This window comes from Ovis canadensis, chromosome 9 (genome assembly GCF_042477335.2).
Source record: "Ovis canadensis isolate MfBH-ARS-UI-01 breed Bighorn chromosome 9, ARS-UI_OviCan_v2, whole genome shotgun sequence".
Taxonomy (NCBI): Eukaryota; Metazoa; Chordata; class Mammalia; order Artiodactyla; family Bovidae; genus Ovis; species Ovis canadensis.
Window position 1 is genome coordinate 84562966 of NC_091253.1, and position 26744 is coordinate 84589709.

At 39.3% G+C, this 26744-nt stretch overlaps 1 protein-coding gene across 5 annotated transcripts in view; it reads left to right on the forward strand.

Annotated features, from left to right (window-relative positions):
- The first annotated feature begins 263 nt into the window (after positions 1 to 263).
- Positions 264 to 26744, forward strand: part of AZIN1 (antizyme inhibitor 1) — a 30774-nt gene continuing 4293 nt past the window's right edge. For 2 of the 5 annotated variants that reach the window (XM_069600421.1, XM_069600425.1), the window contains exons 1-10: positions 271 to 676; positions 5713 to 5850; positions 13595 to 13740; positions 19023 to 19220; positions 20563 to 20736; positions 21738 to 21910; positions 23474 to 23608; positions 25196 to 25277; positions 25644 to 25718; positions 26305 to 26467. In XM_069600421.1, the coding sequence (XP_069456522.1) occupies positions 19119 to 19220; positions 20563 to 20736; positions 21738 to 21910; positions 23474 to 23608; positions 25196 to 25277; positions 25644 to 25718; positions 26305 to 26467 (904 nt within the window). In that variant the 5' untranslated portion in view covers positions 271 to 676; positions 5713 to 5850; positions 13595 to 13740; positions 19023 to 19118. Of the gene's footprint in view, positions 677 to 5712; positions 5851 to 10523; positions 10580 to 12997; positions 13741 to 19022; positions 19221 to 20562; positions 20737 to 21737; positions 21911 to 23473; positions 23609 to 25195; positions 25278 to 25643; positions 25719 to 26304; positions 26468 to 26744 lie in introns of those variants that run through there. The other 3 variants (XM_069600420.1, XM_069600423.1, XM_069600422.1) reach the window with 2 other exon arrangements.

The window sequence follows — 26744 nt, forward strand, 5'->3', positions numbered from 1 at the left end:
TCCCTTCTCCCCCGCCCGCCCACGTCCGCGCAGCGGGCCCTCCACCGGCCGGGGAACCGGTGGAGGGCGGGAAGTAGCCGGGGGCGAGGGGCGGGGGGCGGGGGAGACAGGCACCTGCACCGCGGGGTCGCCCCGCCCCACCCGCTTCGGCCCGCCCCGCGCCGGCCCCCTCTCTCTTCCGCCCGCTTCCCTCCTCTCAGCGCCGCGGCCCCGCGCCGTCCGGCTCGCGCGGCTGGCTGTGACGTCACCAAGCCCCGCCCCTCAGTATAAAGCCTGGCGTTGCCGGCGCCGCCTTCCCACACTCGCTGGCTCTTCGTTAGGTTGCTGTGTGTTTCCTTTTTTCCTTTTTTTCCCCCCCCCCTCCGCCTTCTCTGCCTCTTCTCATCCTTTCTCGCTCTCCGGCTCTGCGGTGTGACGAGGCCGAATCCTCTCCGCACCCAGCCCTCTCGCCTTTCTTCTTCCTCTGCCCGCGCCGTTGTTCCATTTCTCTCCCTCGGCCGCCGCCGCCGCTGCTGCACAGCTGGTGTCGGTGCCGCGCTTTCCCCCCCACGTCGTCCCCGCAGCCTATGGCCCAGGCCGCCTTGGGTATTTCTGCTCAAGGTAACCACATCCCTCTTTAAAAATTCCGCCGAAAAAGAGAAGACGCTTTACCCGACTCTTTGGGCCGTTATCTCACGTGAGTAGTGACCCTAGGAGGGCGGGCTGGGCCGGTGCCGGGGTGCGGGGCGCCGGGGGGTGGGTCGGCCTGGGGAAGCTGTCGGCCGCCTCAGGCTGGGCCCCGCCGACCGGCCGGCGTTCCTCCGCAGCGTCCCCGCGGCCGGCCACCTCGAACATGGCGGCTGGCGGCGTGTGTGGCGGCGGCGGCCGGTGGCTCGGCGGCGGCGCGGCGGGCTGGGGCGGCTGGCGCGCCTCGGGTGGCCGCCGAGCCGAGCCCCGAGCGGCTGCGGTTGGGTCGAGGGGGCGTGTGCGTGTGTGTGGACTGGGGGGCGCGCTCGGGGGTCTCGCCGCCGCGGGGCTCGGCGTCGCCTCCCGGCGGCAGGCGGCCCCCACCCCGCTCCCGTGGTGCATTGCTGTTTCCGGGGAGGGGGCCGGGCTGCAGCCCCGAGGGGCCCTGGTGCAGCCGCCCGGCCCTGAGCGGCGCGGCACCGCGCTTTCGTCTCGGGATCCCGGGCTGGCGGCGCGGCCGGCTGCAACCGTCGCGGCCTTAGGTTATGAATGGAGCGGGGCGGGCCCGGCGCCGGCCTCCTGTGACAGCTGCCGGGGGAGGACGGGTGCCTGAGGGTGCGGAGAGCGCGGCCCTCCCCTCTCTGCCGGAGGAAAGTTGACGCCGCCAAGGGGCCCGGCGGCGGGGAAACCCCGGTGTCAGGTAGCGAGCAAGAGGCCTTTGGCCCCTTCTGGAAGCCTCGGGGCTGCCGCCCCGCCCCCTGCGGCGCTGGCGATTGGGCCGAGTCGCCTTCACTCACCCCGGGCCGCCTCCTGGAGCCCAAGGATTAGTCACTATGGCTTCGTTTTCCCGTCCGCGCCACGATTCCTGGGCCGAGAGAGAGAGAGCAGTGGGCTTCGATGGCTTATCAAGTACTATTTTGGCAATTAACGGTGGTGTTTCAGTACTTCCCTGGTTGCTCAGACGGGTAAAGAATCTGCCTTGCAATGCAGGGAACCCAGGTTCGATCCCTGGGTCGGGAAGATCCCCTGGAGAAGGAAATGGCAACTACTCCAGTATTCTTGCCTGGAGAATCCCAATGGACAGAGGAGCCTGGCGGGCTACAGTCCTTGGGGTCACAAAGAGTCGGCCACGATGAGCGGCTAACAATTTCCACCAACGGTGGTGTTTTAACAGCCTTACCAAGTGTATATCCTAAACGTGTGTGTCTTAGGCTAAGCTACTGGTTCGGGCGCACTGTTAACGGCCCCAGGATATTTCAGCAGCTTTAACGGGATTTTGTGGTTGCATCGTGGACACATTAAGATATTTTGTGTCCTGTCGTGTTTCCACCTTTCAGCCTCCTGCTTGGATAGGAACCTGAAGGCTCTAGGGAGAGAGTCGATAGGTGATGAGGAAAGGTTGTTATAGATGAGCCTGGCAGAAATACGGCGAATGACTATAGGGCAGAGCCCTGCCAACCCTTTGATTTCTTTTACAAATATAGGATGCAGATGCTGGTTATGAAGGCAAATAAGCCCTGAAGAGTTAGTGGGAAAGATATAGGCTCCTGATGGTCATAGGTGATAATGGAAGGTACCGTAATCAAGTAATCAGTGCCGTCCCTCTTGCCACTCAGGTTTAACTTAAACATTTTCAAACATATAGAGGGAGTGAAAGAATTGTACCCTCACGTGGATTCAGTAAACGATTAACATTTTGCTTTGCTTGTAATTGCTTTATTCATTCATCAATCTTTATTTTGTGTATTTCAAAGTAAGTTGAAGAAATGAGAACACTTTACCCCTTCAACTTCAGTATGCACATATCATTAATCTAACACTGTTTAAGTATTTCTTTAAAATCGGGTAAATTTTACGTAACAGCAAAAACCACACGTCTTGAATACACCATTTGACGAGTTTTGACAAAAATACAGCTGTGTAATACAAACCTTTATCAAAGATGAGAAAAGTGCCATCAAACCCAGAAACTTCTCTTTTGCCCCTTCAAGCTCCATCCCTCACTACCCACAAAGGCATTCACTGTTCTTTTTATTAACCATAGATTAGTTATTATGGAAGTCTATTCTAGAACTTCCATATAAATGAAACTATATATTGTGTGAAAGGTTTCTTTAACTCAGAATGTTTTTGATATTCATCCACAGTGCGCTCACCAGTAAATTGTTCCTTTTAACTGCCGAATAGTGGTCCATAATAAGAATACCTTGCTTGATTTCTTTTTTCTTTAAACAACTTTATTTTGGAATAATTACAGATTTGCAGAAAAGTTACAAAGATAATACAGAGCTATTCATACTTTTCACTTAGTTTACCTTATAAGAGGTGGTACATTTGTCAAAATTAAGAAACTGACTTTGATACATTCAGTTCAGTTCAGTAGGCCAGTCCTGTCCGACGCTTTGTGACCCCATGGACTGTAGCATGCCAGGCCTCTCTGTCCATCACCAACTCCCGGAGTTTACCCAACTCATGTCCGTTGAGTCGGTGATGCCATCCAACCATCTCATCCTCTGTCGTCCCCTTCTCCCACTATCAATCTTTCCCAGCATCAGGGTCTTTTCAAATGAGTCAGCTCTTCACATCATGTGGCCAAAGTATTGGAGTTTCAGCTTCAGCATCAGTCCTTCCAGTGAACACTCAGGACTGATTTCCTTTAGGATGGAATGGTTGGATCTCCTGCAGTGCAAGCGACTCTCAAGAGTCTTCTCCAACACCACAGTTCAAAAGCATCAATTCTTCTGTGCTTAGCTTTCTTTACAGTCTAACTCTCACATCCATACATGACCACTGGAAAAACCATAGCCTTGACTAGACGGACCTTTGTTGGCAAAGTAATGCCTCTGCTTTTTAATATGCAGTCTAGGTTGATCATAACTTCCAAGGAGTAAGCGTCTTTTGATTTCATGGCTGCAGTCACCATCTGCAGTGATTTTGGAGCCCCCCAAAATAAAGTCAGCTGCTGTTTCCACTCTTTCCCCATCTATTTGCCATGAAGTGATGGGACCAGATGCCTACCACCTAAACTCCAGATTTTCTTTGGATTTCACCAGTTTTTAATTTCCTTTCTGTCTAGAGGCCAATCTAAGGTGCCACATTTCCTTTTAGTTGCCATGTCTTTGACAGTCTAGAGAAGTACCAGCCAAATATCCAATAAAATGTCCCCCATTTGAATTTGTTTGATAATTTTTCTCATGATTAGGCTGGGGTTTTGGAGTTTTGGAAAGAATACCAAAGTCATTGATAAAGGCAGTGTAAGGTGAGACATACTGATAACTTTGGGTTTACTAAGTTTCTGGGTAGTTACTGTCAAAGTGATGGGAGGTTTTTAGTGCTTTTTATTGGTCAGCTGCTGACTCAGTTAACTCTAGTTCTCTCTGTGCTATTTGCCAAGATAGTATAGCAAGGGACATCCTCTTCAATCAACTAAGAGATTTGATTGCAGTGTTGTACATGATCCAACTGATATAAACACCACTCTAAATGAGAAAAATAAAGCATTCCCTGTGTCTTCTCCACACCCCCGCTCATATTTTTATTTAACCTCCTCTTATGGTTGGTTAATCTTAACTGTACAAATGAGCATTCTGTTTATCCTGTAAGTAAATGACCCTGTGCCCCCTTTATTTGTATTAAAACGTGCCTTTCGAAATTCAGAGCCTTCATTTCCTACTAGTATCTTTTCTGTTAGGTGGAAATGTTTTAGAGATACTACTGAAGAACATTCATGAATTTCTAAAGTTTAATGTCATTAGCATTTCACGGCACTGCTCTTAAGTTGCCCTGAGCAACAAAATAGCTACTGATATGTGGGGGGAAGGGGATAGCTCAGCTAGAATAATTATCCTGTTCCAAAGAATAGTTGAGAATAAACTCACTGTCTGTCTCCAGTGGCGATGGCTTTTAGTTTACTGAAATTACGTTGGTTTGGGGAGAATTGGAACCTTTGTTTTGGAGTATTTAGTTGGAATCTAATGTGATGTTAATAGTCACTGTCGCATGTTGATATGGATTCTTTTCTAATTATCCGTGTCATTGAGTATGTGATCAGGATACCCCTAGTAGATTGGAAGAACATTTTACTTCCCCTAAGGGTGTCTCTATCCTGGTTGAGATATGAGATATACTGAAGATGTATCTAGAGTGCTTCTGAAATCTCAGATTCTTATGATTCCTATGTTTCATCATTTTTCTGGTTTCATTCTTACCCCCATCTTCTAGAAATACTGTCAGGTTATATTACTTTAAAATAGCAATCACTGAAGTGCAAATAGAAGTGTAGGTTTAGTTGTTTAGGTTAGAGGTGATAAGTCTGTTCAGTCAAACCTTAATAGGTAAAAACCATTTCTAAAACTTAATTATCATTTTGTAGAGTGCCAAGCATGTTTACATTCATATGTTGTTCTAGTGATAGTAGAGTGACTTAGATGTAGATAGGTTAGGAATGAGAAGGAGGTAGACATCTGTTACTTGTCAGATATGTAAGGCAGGTCACAAAAGTTACTTCACAGATATACATAGTGTACTAGCTAAGTCACAAAAAATGTTTTTCTTTTTAATATGTAGTTGGATTTTATACTTAAGCAAAGAAAAACTTGGAATTTGGAGAGTAAAGGAAAGGTTCTGGTTAGTTTCAGATTATTAGATACACATTTAAAATATTGCATATATGTTAGGTTAGTGAGAGCACTTGTACATTTAAAAATTTTAGGCCACTTACAAATTTGGGTTTAGGAGTAAGTAAAAGCGAAAATGAAATTGAGTGAAGCCTGGAAACTGAGTGAGGTAGAGCCACTTGTAAGGTGACTGACCATGCCCTCAAATTCAGTTTTGTGTTCTTGCAGCTTGGAAATGCTTACTGTATAAAAACAGCATTTGATACTATGAGAAGCCCTTTGAAAACATCATTTTGTGTAATGTGCTTTAATGAAATACTTCAAACTGAAACTTCTTCCTGAACTTAATCTTTACGTCAACTTAGCCTTCTTGAAGCACAACCTAGCATTTTTTAACATATGACTTATATATTTTTATTTTCTTCTTTAGGGCGAACTTTCTGACCAAGTATACAACTACCCAGAGGGCCTAGGAGAAGTGCTGTATAGAGAACAGTTCGACTTCAACGCTGAGCCACCTTGGGAACCTAGCTGATGATAGGGGGGTTCCATCTCCTAACTTGTCCATGTAAGTATTTTCACATCTGTGCAGAGGCTGAGGGAGGGTCTTGTAAAGGATTCTTGTTCAGTCTTTTCAGAACTCTAAATTGTATTTACCACTTACTCCCTCCCCAACTATTTTTGGGCCATACATTGCAGCTTGCGCCATATCAGTTCCCCTGACAAGGGGTTGATCCCAGGCCATGCCAGTGAGAAAGCCTGGAATCATAACCACTAGGCTATCAAGGAACTTCCCTACTTACCCATATAGTTGATTCAGTTGTGCGCATTATTACTATATTTAAGTATATACTGCAGGCTAAATTTCAATTAAATCTTATTAGTCCAGATTTTAATATAAGTTGGAGAGATGGTTTTTTATTTTTTTAATTAAATGTGGGTGGTAACATCACACCATTCAACTATTTAATTTGGTAGATTCAAGTATTTGGGCTTAAGTCAGAAAAGAAAGTTTATTTTTAAATATAGTAAAAGATTCTACTCTCCATTCCACTCAAGAGAGCACTATCCTAAAGCATTGCATTTAAGAGGTGAATCTTAATTCTTGTTTTCTGGTTATGAGCTTCTTGCCAGATACAGTGTGATTTCTAGAGTTTATATTCTTTTTCACAAAATGTGTAATACTCACCTGGTGGGAAAACTGGTTGTTTTCAAAGGTCTTATTGAGAGATGATGATGCATGCCTAGCTCCCAGCATACTGTCTTCCCAAGAGATTTTTAAGGATAGTTTTTGACTTCGCTTACTTGATTTTCTGTGTATGGATTTAACTTTGAATTAAACCTCTGTGCAGAATGCAGTTTCATAGTAAAGTGTTTGAATGTGTGCTGCTAAATTTGTGTGGGTCATTAATTAAAATTGTTTTATTATTTGTAGATTTCTTTAGCTGTTGAAATTTGGGTTTAGGTGTTGAGATTTGGGTGTTTTTAAGTGGGCTAGAGAACCTGGAGGGAGTAACACAAGAAAATTTCAAGAAAGAGATCTAATTGGGTAGAGTATGTTAAAGGAAACCTTTTCAACACATTTACTGTTAATTACTCAAATTACAATTTTACATTTTGTCTTAAACAGAGAAAAATGATTTCTGAAAAGTTCTGCTGACTTAAAATCCAGATTGGGGAGTTTCCCATACTAGTCTTCTAGCTATGTGAATTTGAGCAAATTACTTATTTTTTAAATCACAGCTGAGAAATTCAAACTAGAACAGTTCCTTTAACCCTAAATAGGTTGATTTCTCTTTTTTTGAGTATTTTAATCATGCTTTGTTAATGCAGTGTCAACTTTGGAACATGAGCATAACCTAGAATAGAACTGCAGACACTGGATTCCACCCAGACCTGAACCAGAAATATGCATTTTAACTAAGTGGCTTGTATGCATGTATAGTTGTCACCAATTCAGTGCCAAGCCAGTTAGTTCTTACATTTTATTAGTCATCTATTCTACTTCCAGCATATCTGATATTTTCTCCTAAGTTGGCTTGAAGATTTAAAACTTTTCTGGGTGGGGTATACTTGATACCATAGTCAGAAGTAGGTTCTAAGGTGGAAATTTCATAGCAAGCTTCTTGTTTTAAGCAAGACCGTATTAAAGGATGACTTCTTTTATTTCAAATCTCTCTTAATGAAAACAACTTTGCATTATATGTCATATTTCTAGTAGTATTTCCTCTTAGACTTGAGAAACCAATATCAGTGAGCTCATACATTGATAAATGATTCAGCTTAAGGAAAAGTCTGTAGGGTAGTTACTACTGTAGAATTCAGAAAGTCTATAATTTCTTGCTTTTTTGTGTGTGGAGGTGTTGTGGTTATAGGCACAGATAGAAAATGCTAACAGGATTCATTCTGCAGGTTCTGGCAGCCAGAGTGACTGGCTTATTTATTCTGCCCAGGTACAGTATATATTAAGTGAAACTTTTAATTCATAGTACTTTGCTACAGCCACAATCTCTTAATCATACAATTCTAAAATCAAAAGGTTAAAAAAAAAAATTACAGCTTCCTTGATATGACCTAACCTGATTTGGGAACAAAAAGTTGACCTGAATCTGAGCTGAATTTGAAGCTATTTTTATTTTGACTTATCCCATTTAGTGCTAATATTCCTGAATTTTGCTGCAGAAGTATTCTGATAAGCATGTTGACTCAGCCTCATGGAGACTGTTAAATAATATAAGTATATAGATTAAATTGCTATCCTAAAATCTGAGAAATTTTGAAGTCCGAAATCTATCCCCAAAGATTTCTTGACTAGAATTAGTAAAGATGGCAAGAGAAATTTTACATTCCAGAAATGTCCTTAGATATCAATAGCAGTTTTGCAGTACTAGACATTGAAATCCTGGGATGTTTCCTGTGGAGCAACAATACTATTTGAAAACTTTTAAGTCATTCAAAAGACTTAACATGCTGGCCTTCATGGAAAACAGTTGGCACATAGCACTGCAAAATGTATAGCTAATAAGCTCTATTTGAACTGCATTTTACTCCCAATTGGAGAAGGACATGGCACCCCACTCCAGTACTCTTGCCGGGAAAATCCCATGGATCGAGGAGCCTGGTAGGCTAGAGTCCGGGAGTCTCGAAGAGTCGGACACGACTGAGCGACTTCACTTTCACTTCACTTTCATGCATTGGAGAAGGAAGTGGCAACCCACTCCAGTGCTTTGGCCTGGAGAATCCCAGGGATGGGGGAGCCTGGTGGGCCGCCACCTGTGGGGTCGCAGTGTCGGACACGACTGAAGCAACTTAGCAGAAGCAGCACATAACTCCCAATATTCTAATAGGATTTCTTTGCATGTGGTCTAAGCTCTAGGATTGACTTTTAGAGTTAGGTTTTCAAATCAGGTAGTCATCTGAATTTTTAGATAGTAATTAAGTATCTATCTAGAAACTTTATAAATTGCTTACATAGTAAAGTTTTTTCTTTTGAGTAGTGTGTAGTGTTATGTGTGAGCACTGTAAAGATATCTTAATGCTTAACTGATATCTCTGATTAATGAAGGGCTCAAATTGTAGGAAAACTTTGGACTGCCTGTTAAATTTCTTAGACTCTAAGCTATAGTAGTTTTTCAGTGGGCTAGATTTTTCAAGTTATTTTAACTAGAGCTCCGATTATGATTAATAGATCAGCCCAATGCAAAAATTCTAAAGACTATTTTAGAAAACCAAATTCTCCTAACCAGCAGCTTCTATTAGCAGATCTAATGACGAAGTCAGATTAATTATTAGTATATTCTTTTTAATGTTTTGTTCCTATTGATAAGAATGGAAAAGGAATTCGATTAATTGATTTATCTAGATGGAGCCTTAAAATTTTAAGTATTCATGTTCTCTCTCCTGTTTATTAATATCTACATGCTTTAAAAGGGGCGGCCTTTCCTAAATTGAAATTAATTAGGGACATAAAATGCTCTTTATGAATTTACTGCATGGAGCTATTCCTTTGTGTTTTACTGTTGTCAGTAGGAAGGGCAGGTTTTTGGCTCTTTATGGAGAATAGTTAGGGTAATTTAGAGATTCTGTGATGCAAGTCGATTCAGACTTTTTATTAATGATTATTGATAGTCATCAACAGTCACAGTGATGAATAAAGCTATCATTGAAACATACTAGTTTAGGGACTAGTTTTTAAAGTAAGTGTATACCCTTGGCATGCAAAGAGCAGTATTCAGTGGTACCTTATTGTCTGTGTAAAGTAGTGCCCCCAAAAAAGCATTCTGTATAAGCCCAATGGGAATAGTAGCCTGTTACTGGATAAAACAGGGTTTGGGGGACATGGTACTATTTCTTTAGGCAAATTTAGGCTTTCCTGGGAGGGCCAAATAGAATAGCAGGCAGTGTAGACCATTCTTAAAGGGGAGTAAAATGGTTCTTGCATTTATTACAGAAGATAGTTGAGCTGAGAAAATTAAAGTCACTACCAATCTGTGTATTCCATTACATTCTCTTTAGTCTTAATTTCAGAGTTTTTGAGTTCGGGATTCTTTGCCCTGAAAAAAAAAGCATTTTGAGATACTTAATTCTTTTGATTAGGAGTAAATAAGATATTGTATAAACTGTGTCTTATAAACTATAAAATCTAGGTAAATTGTAGGCTGCTTTTAGGCTGGCCAGTTGTTCAGACCAGCATAAGGAGCTGTTGCAAGTGAAATGCTCTCACCTACTAGAAAACACAGATCCTTTTGTCCTTCACCTCCATTCCAGGGTCATCTGTGCACACTTAATTAAGCAATTTGTCACAAGCTAACTGAAACAGCCATTTGGCCATCCTTTTTTTCTAATCCAGTGAATAATGTGAAGAACATTGCAGCATGAATAGAAAATACTTGTACAGCATGCTGAGTTGCGAAGGATTAGGCTGATGATGTTTAGTCTGCCCAAACCATACCCAGCCACCACGAGGTCTTCAATGCCTGTATCTGAGTGACTTGCAGCAGTACCCAAGATGATAAACTCTTTTGGAATGCTCTGTTCTAAACTTTTCCCACCTTTATTATCTTATGTAAGCATGCATTTCATTTCTCTAGGATTTACTTGGTGTGAAGTTTTGACTTTTTTCCCTTTATTGTCTAGTTTTGTAAACTTGTGAATGAATTCAGTTGTTCAGATGCTCGATGCATTTGAGTGCTTGGGAACTATATATGACTAATGGCTATTCATTGTTTTGGATGGTGACAGATCATCACAGAAAATCCTATTGGACAACATCACTCTAGGATAATTTTGCCATGAATGTGAGTAGTAGTAGTTGTATTCATCTTAAAGTATCTATTAATAAGAATCATAGGAATTACGCACTGTCACCTTTCTTCCTACATTTGTCTAGTGAAAAGCTGTTCCTCAACTGTAGAGGCTTTTCAGTCTCATATTCTTGTTGAAGAATTCTTCCATTGCCTAGCACATTCTTAAAGTCAAGCTGCCTGCCTGTCTTTATGTGCTCATCAGACTGAAATTAATATTAGGTTTGCATTAAATATATGACTATGGGTTATTTTTTGGCTACACTTTTCTTGCAATACCTTCGTTCCCTAACCAAGTATCGAACCCATGGCCTCTGCAGTAGAAACAGAGTCTTAAACACTGGACTGCCAGGAAATTCCCTATCTCTTGTTTTTTATTACAAAGATCCTTCAGTGCCCAGTTTAAGAGCTGCTAAATTAGTGTATCTTAGCTAATCATCAGGGTTCAGTATGATTGCCATGTGATATTTGACATGACCAAAAGCAGGATGGGATGTCCTAGTATGTTCAACATGGCTACTGATAGCAAACTAAAACTCAAAGTGAGATTGGCTATCCTAAGTTCTGGAAGAGCTCCTATAGGTCAGTGAGAAAAAGGGAAGAAAAGAAAAAGACCCCCCCCACCTCCCACCCCCACCCCCCACCACACACAACAGGAAAATGAACAAAAGGCTTAAAAACTGTTTTTCTCTACAGACTAGCAGTTTCACTCCCAGGTATGTGACCCTAGACTGCAGCACCTAGACCGATGGTCCCTAAACTCCCAGTCAGTAAGATGGACTCTTGTGGCAGAATGTCAGGTAGCACACTACTTGGCTGTTAATTTGTGGACCAGCTAGTTTGCAGATCACTTTTTTTTTAATATTTATTTTGTTGTGCCAAGTCTTAATTGTGGCAGGCCGGATCTTTCAGTTACAACATGTGTCTAGTTCCCTGACCAAGGATTGAACTTGGGCGCTCTGCATTGGGAGCACAGAGTCTCAACTACTGGATCACCAGAGAAGTCCTGTGGACCATAATTTGAGTAATGCCCCTCTTGGGTACATAAATAATAGCAAGAGATTATATGTGGTTAGGGCTTCCCTGGTGGCTCAGACGGTAAAGCGTCTGCCTACAATGCGGGAGACCCGGGTTTAATCCCTGGGATGGGAAGATCTCCTGGAGAAGGAAATGGCAACCCACTCCAGTATTCTTGCCTGGAAAATCCCGTGGACAGAGGGGCCTGGGAGGCTACAGTCCATGGAGTTGCAAACAGACACGACTGAGCTACTTCACATGTGGTGTTATAAACAATATAGCGCATAGGTCCTGTTGTGCATCTATAAAGAATAGTGCACAGCAGTGAAAATTAACAGACTCCAGTCCTGTCTGTCTGTGTGAAGGAATTGAAACTTCAAGTTGAGCAAAAGAAGTTATAGTAGGAAAACAACAGTGATTCCATTCATGGTTCAAAACCAATAAAGCCAATGTTTTATGGGCATATAGGGGAAGAAAAAGACTAAATAACAGGGGAATGATGATTAGAAAAGTCTGAACATGTTTATTCTGTAGGGGATGAGGGGATTCAACCACAACTACCCAGTAATGGTGTGCAGGGGCTTCTAAGGTATTCAGTCCTCTTTACCTGGTGTGTAGTGCAGTAATTATAATGTACATGTGATTTGTATAGTAAAAATAAATTTTCCTCTTGGTGAGGTGGCAGTGAGATCTGCCCTTGGGTACTCAAAACAGTAGTTCAGTGCATTTGTTTAAAGGGAATTTCCCTGTGCTGCACCAGGAAAACTAGAAAGCTCGGAACATGATTATGTATTTGGTGTTCATGTTGCATTACAATAGTTATCTGCAGTGTTACTACATTTTAATTACCATAAGGATTTACATAGTTTACTTCCATGCAGGTACACACTTGCTCTAGAAAAAAAACTTAGTCTTCACATCAAATAGTCAAGACACTTTTTTGTTAAGGGAGCCTAATCTTGTCAATCACTTGCAATAGTATATTGCTGTGAAATTCCTTTCTCATTAAGATGTATTATAGAATTTAATGGGAAGCATTTTGCATTGAGCAGCCTTTACCTGAGCATTTCAAACTTAGCCTGTTGGGCTAATTTCCTTTAGGATTTGTGTGTCACCTCCCCCTTTATCTATTTCATGTTCATTTTTGTTCTTGTCTTATGGGTGGTTTTTTTTTTTTTTTAAGTAAGTCTTCAGCAGTCATCTTAGTGTTCTTACTCTAAAGTTTTTTTCAACCTTATCACCTGAAGAAGAAACCAAAGGGTATTTATTGTCATTATTTTAGGCTTTCCTCTTACTGTCAATGAAAGCAACCCCTGTCTTGATATCCTAAGTATTCAAAATAGGCTGTTCCTATCCATCACTTTTTTTTTAATCCATCACTTATTTTTGATCCAGCATGGAAAATTTTTATATGGGCGTATGATCACACAGATTTATTGGCACGTCTTACCTACCAGTTCCGGTATGTGGCTTCCTGGAGGCCTGCTCCAGACCTCATGTTTTTAGTGCCAATGTCATCCTTCTGCTCTTGTGACCAGTTATTTATTTCTAAAGGTACGCTGTGTGGTAAGTAACATTTTTGTGTGAGATGTAGAAGGCAAAGGTGATTTTTGACAGCTTTTTTTTTTTTTTTTGCTTTGCAAGAGAGGTCTTAGTTTCCTGACTAGGGTTGGAACCTACACTCCCTGCAGTGAAAGCGTGGAGTCTCAATCAGTGGACCACCAGGGAAGTCCTGCATTGTGTCTAGTTTTAAAGCTGTGAGCTGAGTGCTGAGTCATCAAATGCCTATGCAAAAATAATCAAAAAGGTAGAAATAGCCTTAGGTTTCTCCAGGGTAATAGTAGTAGTATAAATTTCAAAATATCTTACATTCTCATTTTTAATGAGTAAAACTCCTTTTAGAAAACTGGTGATGTGTTAAGATTGGGTTCCTGCTTAGATGTCTCTGAAACAGTACTCTCAACTTTTCAGCTCTCCCTGTTCTCCTTCCAGGGAGGTCTTCACTTCAGAAATCCGAGACTCATATTCATCCAGCTTGGTGTCAAGTGGGCTGTTGCTGCCAGAATTATCTTGTGATTATTTGAAAGATGTATCAGTTTCTTCTGAAGTACAATCAACTGTAGAAGCCTTTGTAGCAGGTGTGTAACAAAGCAAGTGCCCAGCTGCTGCAGCCACTCCTCTTGGAGCTTCCCTCTTGATGACAGGAGGACTCATGACCTTATGAAGGCTCTAGGGAGCAGTGTGGTTCTTGGGAGCCTTTGCTTTCCTTGGCAGCTCTTCCTAAAAAATGTATTGTCAAAAAACACCAATATGAAGGTGTAAATAAGGACTGTTAAACACTTTTTTCTTCCCAGCTATGATGTCCAAGAGGAAATTACTTATTATAAATGTAGTATTGTGATTGCAGCAATTGTATTAGTGTAAAATAAGCTGAGCTTTCTTTCACCATATATTAAGATGTTTGTGAAAATAGCTTAAAGGCTCTTGTGAATAGAGAGCACGTTCTAGGGTCTGTTGATAATAAATTTGGAAACGTCTATTAAAAATGGATTTGCTCTCAAGTTACAAAGCATTTTAAGGAGAACCTAAGATTTAAATGGAGTAAATTTAGTAAAGTTTAATGTGAAAATAAATCAATGTCCAGCAACACTAGGCTGTAGTATATAGTGGTCTATAACATGCTGAAACGAGTAAATCAGTCCTATTTCTGATTTATACACCATTTTTAAAAATGGCACAGTGTGTTGGGTTGGATCAAGGTTGGGTTTGAGTCTACTGCTGTTTTTTTTTTTTGGACCTTGCACCTAGCTTGCAGGATCAAACCTAGGCATCCTGCAGTGGAAGCACTGAGTCCTAACCACTGGGTCACCAGGAAAAGTCCTTAAGTCTGCATTCTTAACAGAGATTCCTGGAAATTCCCTGTTTTGTGGATTAACTTGGCAGATATGGCATAGAATAAACTCTGCTCCCAACACATACACACTTATTTTCATTCTAACTCCCTAGAACATGCTGTGTCAGATTTTTGGTTTAATGTTATCACCAAGTAACTATATGTCTCTTGAAAATATTTCAGTCAAATATTTCTTTACTTCAGTGTCTTGTAAAGCAGAAATGTAGCACATAAGCCTTTTTGCAGCAGTGAACTTTAAACTATTTTTGCTTACATGTGAAGAAAATTGCAAGCATAGACTTCTTAGGGTATGATTATGAACTGCTTTTTAGGACTGCTTCAGTGAGATTGGGCGTAGGAAAGACTCGAGCAAGATCAGCCTACGCTTATCTACCTACTTAAGCCTTTTCAGTTGTTGGAAATACTGGGCTTCCAAGTGAATGTTTCATTTGAGCACAGGGTTTGTTGGCTTAAAATTTGTTAGAAACCAGCTTTCCTGAAGGTTTTTGTGTTTGGTGGATTCTTTTGAGGAAACAGTTTTTTCTGGACATGGCTTTTAGTTTTTAACTGGCTTTTGCTTTTACATGTGGGTCACTTGTGTATATCAAGGTTTTGGCTCCTTTTAAGATGTGAAAGATGGACCTTTTTTTCCAGCATACTATAGGGCATTCCTTGCTGTTGCCACCACAGACCTTCAGTTTCAAAACTCCCATTCTTAGAATCAGTTGTCCTCGGGCCCTCTGTTTCTCAGCACCTGCCATGCGCCAGGAATCTCAAGACCTTCCTAGGGAGCACCTGAGAAGGTAAACCAAGATGGAGCTCCACATGGACCATCTTCTAAGGATAGATGTTATTAGATTGGTTTTAATCAACTTTTATTGCAGGCTCAGTATAATTAAGGAAGTAAAAAATACTACGTTGACACCTTGTTTTAGTGGTTTCAAGTGTGTTAGTCCCCAAATCCTTTTTGTCAGTCCTGCCAATGTAGCAAATTTTATTTTTTTGTCACAGTCCTTTTGTGAGTCAGATGGGGATTGGTAAGCTAACCCTACTTCAGAAGTGAGAGTTCTGTTTCAGTGATTGGAATACAGCCAATCTGCATGCACTCTTAAGTCTTTCCTTTAGAGCGAGGAGTACTTTAACATATTTTTATTCATATTGATACTACATTTATTTGTCAGCTGGTTTAGTTTGACCTTTACTATTAATATTTAAAATCATTTCACTTCTACAAGAGTCTGTAGTGATAGCAAATGTTTGCCTGAGGTGGACAAAAGGACATGAAGAAATTTATCTTTATGATAGTGGTGGTTATACTGGTATATACATTAGTCAGAATGAGGGTATACATTATTGCATGTAAACTATTGATAAGATTAAAAAAGGAAAAAAGTTTAGGGTTTACCTGAGAATTTAGGCAAGAGATCCAGAAGGAACAAGGTTGTTATGTAGAAACTAGTCTTAAAAAAGGTTTGAAGACTGTAAGAAGGCATGAGAAGATGTTTTGGTACCATATATGAATAAAGTGTAGAGTTGATTAACAACTGTGAGAGTTCATATGTCTGAGAAATGGTTAATTGATTTGGGGATGTCATTGTCTCTATCAAAGAGCCTGAGAGTTGTGTTGGATTTATTACACTTGGCAAAGGTTGGATTTTTTTTATAGATTAAAGGTTTGTGGCAACCTTGTTTTTGGCAATCTGTTGGTGCCATTTTTCCATGAGTATTATTTTTTAGTTACGGTATGTATATTGGGGTTTTGGTGGGGTTTGTTGTTGGTTTTGGTTTTTTTGCACACTTGATAGACTAACCGAACTTGGGGAAACCAAAAAATTTCTGTGACTCGCTTTAATGGGATACTCGCTTTATTATAGTGGTCTGGAACCAAACCTGCAGTTTCTCCGAGATATGCCTGTAATTTTGTCATCAGCATCTCCCAAGCTAGCCTGATTTTTCTGGGCCTCAATAAAATGGAATAATACTGTCATAGTGGTTTTTGAGGGTTAAGAGAATATTGTACAAAGTTTTGGGCACACTGCTTTAAAAAATGTTTGCCTTTAGATTAAGATAGTTTAGCAGGCGTGAGATTTGACTGAATCTGTAGATTATGTAGTTTGAAATAGTTTGAAAAAATCCTTAGGAGAACCCTGGTTCGATCCCTGGGTTGGGAAGATCCCCTGGAGAAGGGAGTGGTACCCACTCCAGTGTTCTGGCCTGGAATCCCATGGACTGTATAGTCAGTCAGTCCCTGGGGCCACAGAGTTGGACACTACTAGGCAACTCTCACTCACGTAACCATAGCCTTACTTAATCTACAAAAATTTGTGAAGAATGTGGGCATTCAGCAGATAAGACTAGGATGAATGGACCTGATGTTTTTGTGACTGTTTAGGATCATGTCAGAGGAAAATTAGCCTTCCTGTAAACCATGTTCAGTCGCTCAGTTGTGTCTGACTCTTTGCAACCCCATGAACTGCAGCACGCCAGGCCTCCCTGTCCATCACCAACTCCCTGAGTTTACTCAAACTCATGTCCATTGAGTCGGTGATGCCATCCAGCCATCTCTAGCTGAAGGAAATTGAGGTTCTTTTTGTCCTGACTTTAAAAACTAGAACTTTACATTTGGTAGCAGTTGCCTGTGATGGTCCATAATTGATAAGGTTCCCAGGTAAATACTGCGTAGAGAGTAGAAACTGCTTAGGAATCTGATGAGCTGAAACACCAGGCTAAAGATCTTGATTAAATATTTTTCATTATTAATAGGATAAATGATCTTTTTTAATGTGTAACCTTTATCGTTGTGTGTGCGTTAGTGCAGTTGAATATCCCCCTAAAATCGATGTTCTGATTGGTCTTACATTGCTTAAAATAAACATGTATCCTCAAGCCTAAACGTCTACTTTATGGGCACAGATTTAAATCATTTCTGGTATAACAATCTTAAGATTTTCTCAGTAAACTGAATGTAGTTGACTCCTTGGAAATACAGCTGTTACTGTTTTTAAATTATTTTGTGTATTTCATGAAATTGACTAATGCTGTGGCTTATTGACGAATTATTTTGGTGCAACCAAAAAGCTGATACTTCTGAGAATCATTGAAATGAAGTACGTTTTTAGGACAAGGGCCTCCACTTGAGCTGAACTCTGGCATAGAGCATGGGGAGGGTAAGAGAAAGGCGGTAATCAAAGAAGACAGGAAAAGCTGTGTATGTTGCCAGGATCTGGTCTCAGTCCATTAAAATTAATGTGGCACCCAGAAATCAGTCCCAGACAAGGAGCAATGACAGCATCTGTCTCGAGAACTTGTTATGTTTATAGACTTTATATTAAAAGAAATCTTTGCCTAAAGTAACCTGGTATGTGTGTATGTGTTAGTCACTCAGTCGTGTCTGGCTCTTTGCGACCCCATGAACTGTAGGCTGCCAGGCTCCTCTGTGCATGAAATTCTCCAGGCAAAAGTACTGGAGTGGATGCCATTTCCTTCTCCAGGGGATAAGGACCAGTAAATTCAGCAAAGAAGATAAACTTAGGTATGGGCTGCTCCAGAGGACAGTGGATGATTTGGAGAAAGAGGAAAATTTTATTTGATTGGGGAAGAGTTGGATTCAGTATGATGCCTTTTTAAAAAGCAGAGTTCTTAGTAAATAAATGTTCATGATGTATATATAGGTCCCTAACTTATACCTAGTTTCAAATTACAGTGACATTCTTGCATTTCTGGCAGTTAGCTCTTTCAAGTCAGCACTTAAACAAGTGATTGTAATTTTTTTTTTTCCAACAGTTTTTTGAAGTAGTTGACCTTGTATTGCACAGCTATTAAATGACAAAGCCAGGACTAGGTTTTCTGACTTATGTTCCTGAAACATTTTCACCAAATAAGCTTACCTCAAAGAGACTTATTGTTAACTTGATTGAACTAGTTCTGTTGTAGCTTGTGGTGTGGGATCCAGATAGTCTCCATCAGAGCTACAGATGTCCTCCTGAAGTCAGCCTCCACTTTCACCCATTCCTGTTGTTTACACATCACCTACTCTAGAATTTTACTTAGAAGACGTTTATCTGCAGTTACCTGGTATCACACTGGTACATGACTGGCAGTGTATTGAAGTTCAGACTATTTGGATTGCTTAGCTGCAGACATTTATTTCGCTAGCTTTCTTTACTTAAAATGAGTAAAGTTGTTATGTGGGAGAACCACAAAACAAGATGCATAAAAAAGACTGGCTTTGCAATTCTATGTAAATAAGATGATGATGTTGATTTGTAACGTATTCTGCGTATGTTTCAGCTACCTTCTCAAGAAATTGTCATATTAAGCTTGTCTTTTTATGTATAAATTCACATTTGCTTTAAAAGGGCACCAAGGAAAGGATATTGGTGATATAGTGTTTCTGAAAATGGTAAGTGATTACGCAGATTCTTCACTAAATTAGGTTCCTCTTATTAGCACACTCCAACTGACAGCTCATATGTTAAGTTTAATGAAAAAATAATACAGACTTTGAAATAACTTCTATTTTGACAGTTTGTTGCATATTCTAAGGACCCAGACGTAAGGCTTGGTGGCCCGTCTCTTGTTTTTCCTGGTTTATGACTTTCGGCTTTGTGGAATACGGCTGAGATGAAAGGATTTATTGACGATGCAAACTACTCCGTTGGCCTGTTGGATGAAGGAACAAACCTTGGAAATGTTATCGATAACTATGTTTATGAGCATACCCTGGTAAGTGTGTCATATCGGATTTCTTAAAACAGTGTTTATAATAATTTCTGAAATATGAAGCATCGTTACTGCTACTTAATATCATTTTTGTTTTGTACTTACTGATACAGTAATTTTTGTTGCCTTATGGAAATAATTTGTTTTTGTTGGAGCTAATTTCCTATATTCCCCAAATTTGAAGAAGTGTTTTCAGGTTAGTGATGTTCAGTAATAGGATACCCAAAAGGCTTCTCTTGACCTCTATAGATACGTTTAAGTCTTCTCTCACACTAGCAAAATCCTGCTGCTCTCTTCTGTCATCGGATTTCTTTATTGGGGGTTGTGGAAGAATGACACTTGTCCTACCATTCAGTCTATTCTCTGGCCAAATCATTCCACAGTTAATTCTCTCATGTCATTAGTCTTAGTTAATTTTACAACATTTCCTGGGTCAGAACATTAAGGTGGCAGCTTGTCTTTGGTCAGTATATTCTAATAATGTATATCTTCAAATAATGTGGATTTTAGAAAACAGTAATATTTTCATGACATTTCAAACAATATCTGAATGTTGTATGTTTTAAATAAAGATTATTTTGTCTGCCATCTAACATTGGGTAATTTATTCTCTGGATGATATGTGTAGTGGTCTCTCTTACCGCCAGGGTAGCTCCAGCTTCAGAATCAATCATGATCTTTTCCCAGATCCGTAATTAAAATCAGTTTACTTTTTCTTTCCTTCTTTCTATGGCTTGTGGGATCTGAGTTCCCTGACCTAGGGATTGGACCCCAGGCCATGGCAGTGAAAACTGAGTCCCAACCACTGGACTTGGATTTATCTGGCATTTAATGTACTTCTGTGTTTTTAAATTTAGTTTTGTCACCTCTACAAATACTACTAACTTACCTCCTTAAAAATGGATTTCTTTTGTTCCCTTTTACTGTCTTTAACTGCAGTTCACATTGGGGTTACGGCTTTTTGTTTAGCATTCCTCATTCTACTCACCTTTTTAGGGAATTAGATCCTGTACTGTTAAAGTAGGTTTAAACAGTTAAGGAATGCATGGAAAGTTATAAGTAATCTCCCTACCTTCCAACTCACCAGAAGTAAAATTGGAACAGTTCTGATGTATAAAGCCAGTCTCATTGACACTGCTTTTTTTTAAATTTTTTAAATCTAAGAGAAAATTTTTTGTGTCAGCATAGCACAGCAAACAGTCAAATTTAAAAAGAAACCAGCCTTAAATGTGGTGGTATGTAAATATTTATCTTGGCTCATTTGTGGAGGAAAAGGGGAGTTCTTTCCTACTTAACAATACTGTTTTCTGTGGTTCTTCTGTTTCTTTTTTCATAACTATAATAGACAGGGAAAAATGCATTTTTTGTGGGAGATCTTGGAAAGATTGTGAAGAAGCACAGTCAATGGCAGAACATAGTGGCTCAGATAAAGCCGTTCTATACGGTGAAGTGCAACTCCACTCCAGCTGTGCTTGAGATTTTGGCAGCTCTTGGAACTGGATTTGCTTGTTCTAGTAAAGTAAGTCATTTTCATTACTTTGTTATTGAACTGCCACATTTTAAAATTGACTAATGTTTTGGTGGGACTTCCCTGTTGGCTCGGTGGCAAAGAAATCCACCTGCCAATGCGGGAGACTCGGGTTCAATCCCTAGGTTGGAAAGATACCCTGGAGAAGGAAATAGCAACCTGTTCCAGTATTCTTGTCAAGGAAATTCCATGGACAGAGGAGCGTGTTGCAAAGAGACATGACTTAGCAACTAAAAACAACATTTGGTGACCAGTAGCAGTAGAACAATTGTGAGGAAATTTGACTTCTGGATGCATTTTTTAAGTTGTTTAAATTTTCCGTTTAATACTGGAAATTTACTAACTTTCAAATATACCAATGAAAGGAACATTATGGTGAGATGAGACTTTAAGCTTTATCTTTAATCAGAAACTTTTATTTGTTCCTCATTCTTAGCCTAGAGCTAGTTTGATCAAGTTACTTCTGAAGACAGCAAGATAATATCCTAAACTGGGAGATTTCTCTGTTGGTAATGATAGGCATACCTCAGAGATGCTATGGATTGAGTTCCAGACCACTGCAGTAGAGCGAGTCACAGTGAATTTTTTTTCATTTCCCAGTTTGTATAAAAGTTATGTTTGTACTATGTTGTGGTCTATTAACTATACAGTAGCATTATGTCTAAAATATAATGTACATACCTCAAAAAAGAATGCTGTTGAAAAAAATGGTGCCTTGCAGACTTGTTCAGCACAAGGTTGCCACAAATCTTCAGTTTTAAAAATGGAATTATCTGCAGACCACAATAAAATGAGATGCCTGTATACCTTTTAGAAGGTTTTTAACAGAGTATAATATAGCAAGCATTACCAGAATAGGAACTGTGATGTATATAATCCTAATTTAACCTTACATAATTTGAATTTAACCAGAAAATAAAGGTATATGGCAGTGATTGAAAAGTAATAGAAAGCTTACCTTTTAGATGACACTGTTTAAAATCTGTTTTTAGACTGAAATGGCTTTAGTGCAAGAATTGGGTGTATCTCCAGAAAACATCATTTGCATAAGTCCTTGCAAGCAAGTGTCTCAGATAAAGTATGCAGCAAAAGTTGGAGTTAATATCATGACATGTGACAATGAAGTTGAATTGAAGAAAATTGCACGTAACCACCCAAATGCCAAGTAAGTGTAAAGTTAGGTGCAAGGGAATATTTTTTTACCTAGGATTTGGGGTTGTCTTTAGTCTGGGAAAGGGAGGGGGGCATTTATATAGAGCAGTGGTTATATATTGTAATTATTGCAACTTACTACACAGAAAATACTAGCATTTTTATTGGTTATTTCTGATCCTTCATGGGCAATTAGGATGAGATAAGGATATTTTGGGATATTATGTATAATCTTTAATTCAAGGAAGAAAATCTGGTTGGTAGAATGATCAGATTAAAGCTATGGCTATATTTTCACAATTATATTAACCATTCTAGTTATTTGTCATATTAGGAACAGAATGTGTTCTGCTCAGATTTTTTCCTTCTGAGGGTTTAATCTGCCCTTAGCCTCGGTTTCTTAGATGGTTGTCCATTGTGTCAGTGTCTTAGGAACCTAGTCCTTAAGTTCCTTCTCTTCAAACAGGAAGTTTAACGTTTTTACTTGTACCCTACATGGGTCCCAAGATTGATTTTCCAACTAAAAACTTTACTGTTTAAAAACAAAACTTTGGGACTTCCCTGGTGGTCCAGTGGTTAAGACTGAGCTCCCAGTGCAGGGGGCATGGATTTGATCCCTGGCTGGGGAGTATCCCACGTACCACACAGTGCAGCCAAAAAATAAATAAATGTAAGTTCGCCATGCTTCAAACAAAAAACAAATTTTAAGGCAAAATAAATATTACCATGAACTGGTATTTCAAGAGGATTCTATATAGCCTATGCTAAAAGTATACTAGTACACAATTTGCTTTTTAATAAGTTACTGTGTGTTATATGTTACCAAAAATGTGTATCATGTCCATATTTTCGTTACATTGATAATTTTCTGACTGACTTTAATGGTATTCTTTGAAAGGTATCCTATAGGTAGAATAACTTTGCTTTTACAAATAGCAGTTTTGTATAATTGTTTTTAAGTGATTTGTGGTCACTCAGAGATGGCCTGACAGTGCTGATCACTTTGTCATGGTTGTCATGGTTGTGAAGGAAACACCAAACAGATTTGGATCAGTAGTTGAAAAGGCTGCTGTTAAGATACATTAAAAAAATTTTTTTTCTTGTTAGATCTATTTGATTAATTGGAAGAATGGTTCCAAATAAGTGGTAGAAAGTTAGCTAGCTAGAACTTTTTAAGGAAATTGAAGCATTTAAAGCCCTGATCGTTTTTACTGAAAGACAGTAATGGCATTGCTATTCAATTTAGTCTTTCTAGGTGGATTTATGGACTGATGGACTTCATTTGAAAGTAATGTCGTCTTTCATTACAGAGCCCAACCGACTCTTGCTGCTACAACAGAGTCTTAACTTCCTGCATTTTCCAAATTCCCATCCTTGTAAGCTTCATGCTTTAGTCCCTAATTGCTAGTTTTTTCTCTATACAGGATTGTTTTTCATTAGGTTCACTTGATTCATCCGACCCTGGATTATGGAGCACTGACAACATTATCAACACACTTCCTACAATCTTCAGGCTTCACATGTGCTGATGATGATGTAAACCAACTCTGCCCCAATCATCTTCCCCTTCTCTTAGGGTCTTACTACATATTGCAACAGAAGATAGTATTGGAGGTGAAGAGGGTAACATGAAGTTTGGCACTACCCTGAAGAACTGTAGGCATCTTTTGGAATGTGCTAAGGAACTTGATGTCCAAATTATTGGAGTTAAGTGAGTAGTTGTTTTAAACTTCATTTTGTGGTGATAATCTTAGTCTTTCTGTTTACCAGTTTAGGTTTTCTTTTGTATAAACGTTAATAGGTTAAATTTCTGGTTTACTATACATAGTTTTCTTAGTTTAGGAAAATAAATGTTTATACTATTTTGTACTTGTATGTTCCTCCCCTTCACTTAGTAAAGGGAGAAAATAGTAAATAACAGTTCGGTTAGTAATTTAAATCACTTCTTTTTAAATTGAGTGGAAGGGTTTACTAGAATTCTGATGAATACCAAAATGGTTGTTGGACATGTCATTTCAATTTTTCTTTTTCCCATCCCAAGACTTTTTGTTTTCCCCTTTTTAATCCCTCAGGGGCACTTCAAAAAATCAGTAGACTACTTTTTCCTCTCAGTTTTTATGTATGAGGAACCTGAGACCCAGAGAGTTAATGGTTTGATCATAGTTTCTGAACCATGATCTGAATCAGATTTGGAGCAGTGACCGACAGATTTTAAAATCATTCATAAAGATGGATAAAGAATCACCACTGTTAAACTTAATTCTCCCTTAGCTGACAATATTGACAGTATTTGAAAGTTTTCATATTTCAGTTTATTGTTAACACACAGGAAAATTGATTGGAGGTGTATTCTGTGAATTTTAACATTTTTGTAACCACTGCCACAATTGATACAGAAAGGACCATATTTTAATTAAATCTTTAAATTTAATTTTATTTAATTTTTGGTCTTGTAGCACAGCTTGTCAAATCTTAGTTTCCTGACAGAGTTTAAACACAGGGTTCCACTGCAGGGTCTGCAGTGGAAGGGCAGAGTCCTAACCACTGGACCACCAGGGAATTCCCTCAAATTTAAAAGTCCAAATCTTTGATAAGTATCACTATTAATGAGCAGTACTAACAATTATCAGTATTGCTCAACTGAATTAATGTTCACTTGCAGTTATTTCTCAGTAGGTAACTTTTTTTAAAAAAAGATTTGTTTGGCTACACTGGGTCTCATTGCTGCAAGCTGGCTTTCTCTAATTCTGGAGAGCAGAGGTTACTCTGGCTTTTCTTGTGGAGTGCAAGAGATGCTTGGGCTTTAGTAGTTGCAGCTCAAGGGGTTAGTTGCTCTGTGGCATGTGGGATCTTCCCAGACCAGGGATCAAGCCTGTGTCCCCTGTGTTGGCAAGTGGATTCTTAACCACTGGACCACCAGGGAAGTCCCACAATAGATTTGTATATTTTCAGGTGAAATTGTGCATTCAAAATTGAAGATTTTGTCGCCCAGTTTTATTGGGTGATTGTTACTTTTGGTAAAGTAACAATTTATTGTTATTTTACCATATAAAAAGTGTGTCCCTATCTGATAGCTGTGAAATATAACTGATAACTTATTATTAAAAAAATTATTACCCAAACACTGCCTTTTCTAAAAGGCTGGTATTGTAACTTGGATAATTAGAGGTTCATGTTTCTAATGCTTTAAATATTGAGTAAAGTTAATGTGAATACTTTTTTGTGTGAATATGGTGAGTTAGAAAGGAACGGCCTCTAAAATTTGCTGTACCTTCAAATTTATTACTCTGTCTTTCAGATTTCATGTTTCAAGTGCTTGCAAAGAATCTCAAGTATATGTACATGCTCTATCTGATGCTCGATGTGTGTTTGACATGGCTGTAAGTTTTTCCCTTAAATTATTTTGCTTTTTAACCCAAGATGTTATTTAAGACAAATATTCAGCTGCTTTTCTACTTCTAAAGTATTCTGGTCGTACTTACTTATGACATGCACATTTTAAAACATGGGTGTAGAGAGATGCAATAGTTACTTACTTGTTATGTGTTTAAAGACAGTACAGACAATAGCAGGAAAATATAATGAAATAATCCACCTCTGTTAGTAGAAAGCAAGAAATTTACTAAAGGTCAGAACAGATTATTTACCTCCCTTAGAGGAGGTAAATAATGTGTGTGTGATGTCCCTGTATGCATTACAATTTGGAACAGCATTTTAAGATTTTTTTCCCCCTCTTGCATCTCTAGGGAGAATTTGGCTTCACGATGAACATGTTAGACATTGGTGGAGGCTTCACAGGAACTGAATTTCAATTGGAGGAGGTAAACATTGTTCAGTGGATGGACACACTGGACTAATGTCTCATTCTTTTCTGCTTACATGGTGGATTTGTAGACTAGAGTTTTTAGAGCAGCAACTAAAGCTGTAATATTGTGTAAAATTTGTAAGAAAATGAATAGGTAATAGAAGACCTTGGAAAAGTTTAAACTCTGCAGCATAATTTTATCATGGAAAGTGTGTTTTCAGTGCTTGATGACAAGGATTAATTCATTCATCACTTACAGAGCTTGAACTGTTTTATCCATATACACTTCAGTTCGCACCTTCCTCCGGTATAGAAACTGATTGGAAATTTTGCTCCTTCATCACTAGTGATTGACTATAGAAACAATGACTTTTCAATCACTAGGAGCCATTTGCCACTGGAATTATAACTTTTTAAATTAATGTCATTCTGATGGTTAGAAAACCAGCTTCAGTGATGTGAAAGCCTGCTTTATTTCTAAGCTTCATAGTCGTAATTCAGCTAGTTAATGTTTCTAAAAAATTTAATTGCTGTTAATCTCTTAATGTTGTGAATTATCTAATCCAATATTGAAACCATAATATGAGTTTTTAAATCCATAGGTTAATCATGTTATCAGCCCTTTGTTGGATGTCTACTTTCCTGAAGGATCTGGCATCAAGATAATTTCTGAACCTGGAAGCTACTTTGTGTCTTCTGCATTTACACTTGCAGTTAATATCGTTGCAAAGAAAGTTGTTGAAAATGATAAGTTTTCCTCTGGAGGTAAGTTAAAAGTTTATAGTTTTCTGTTAGTAAATCCAATTAGTTTGAAGATGAGTTCATCAGATACTATCACATGTAAATATAATTTTGGACATTTGATGGCTTATGACATTATGGGTATTCTTCATCCATCTGTAGGGAGGAGCTAGGGAGCTTTTCAAAATGCCATAACTAACATTCCACTCCATCAGACTCTTCTCAAAGCTGATGTTTAGATAGGCTTATGTTAGATTAACTTCCCCGGGTGATTGATTCCCTTTAAGAACCAGTACAATCT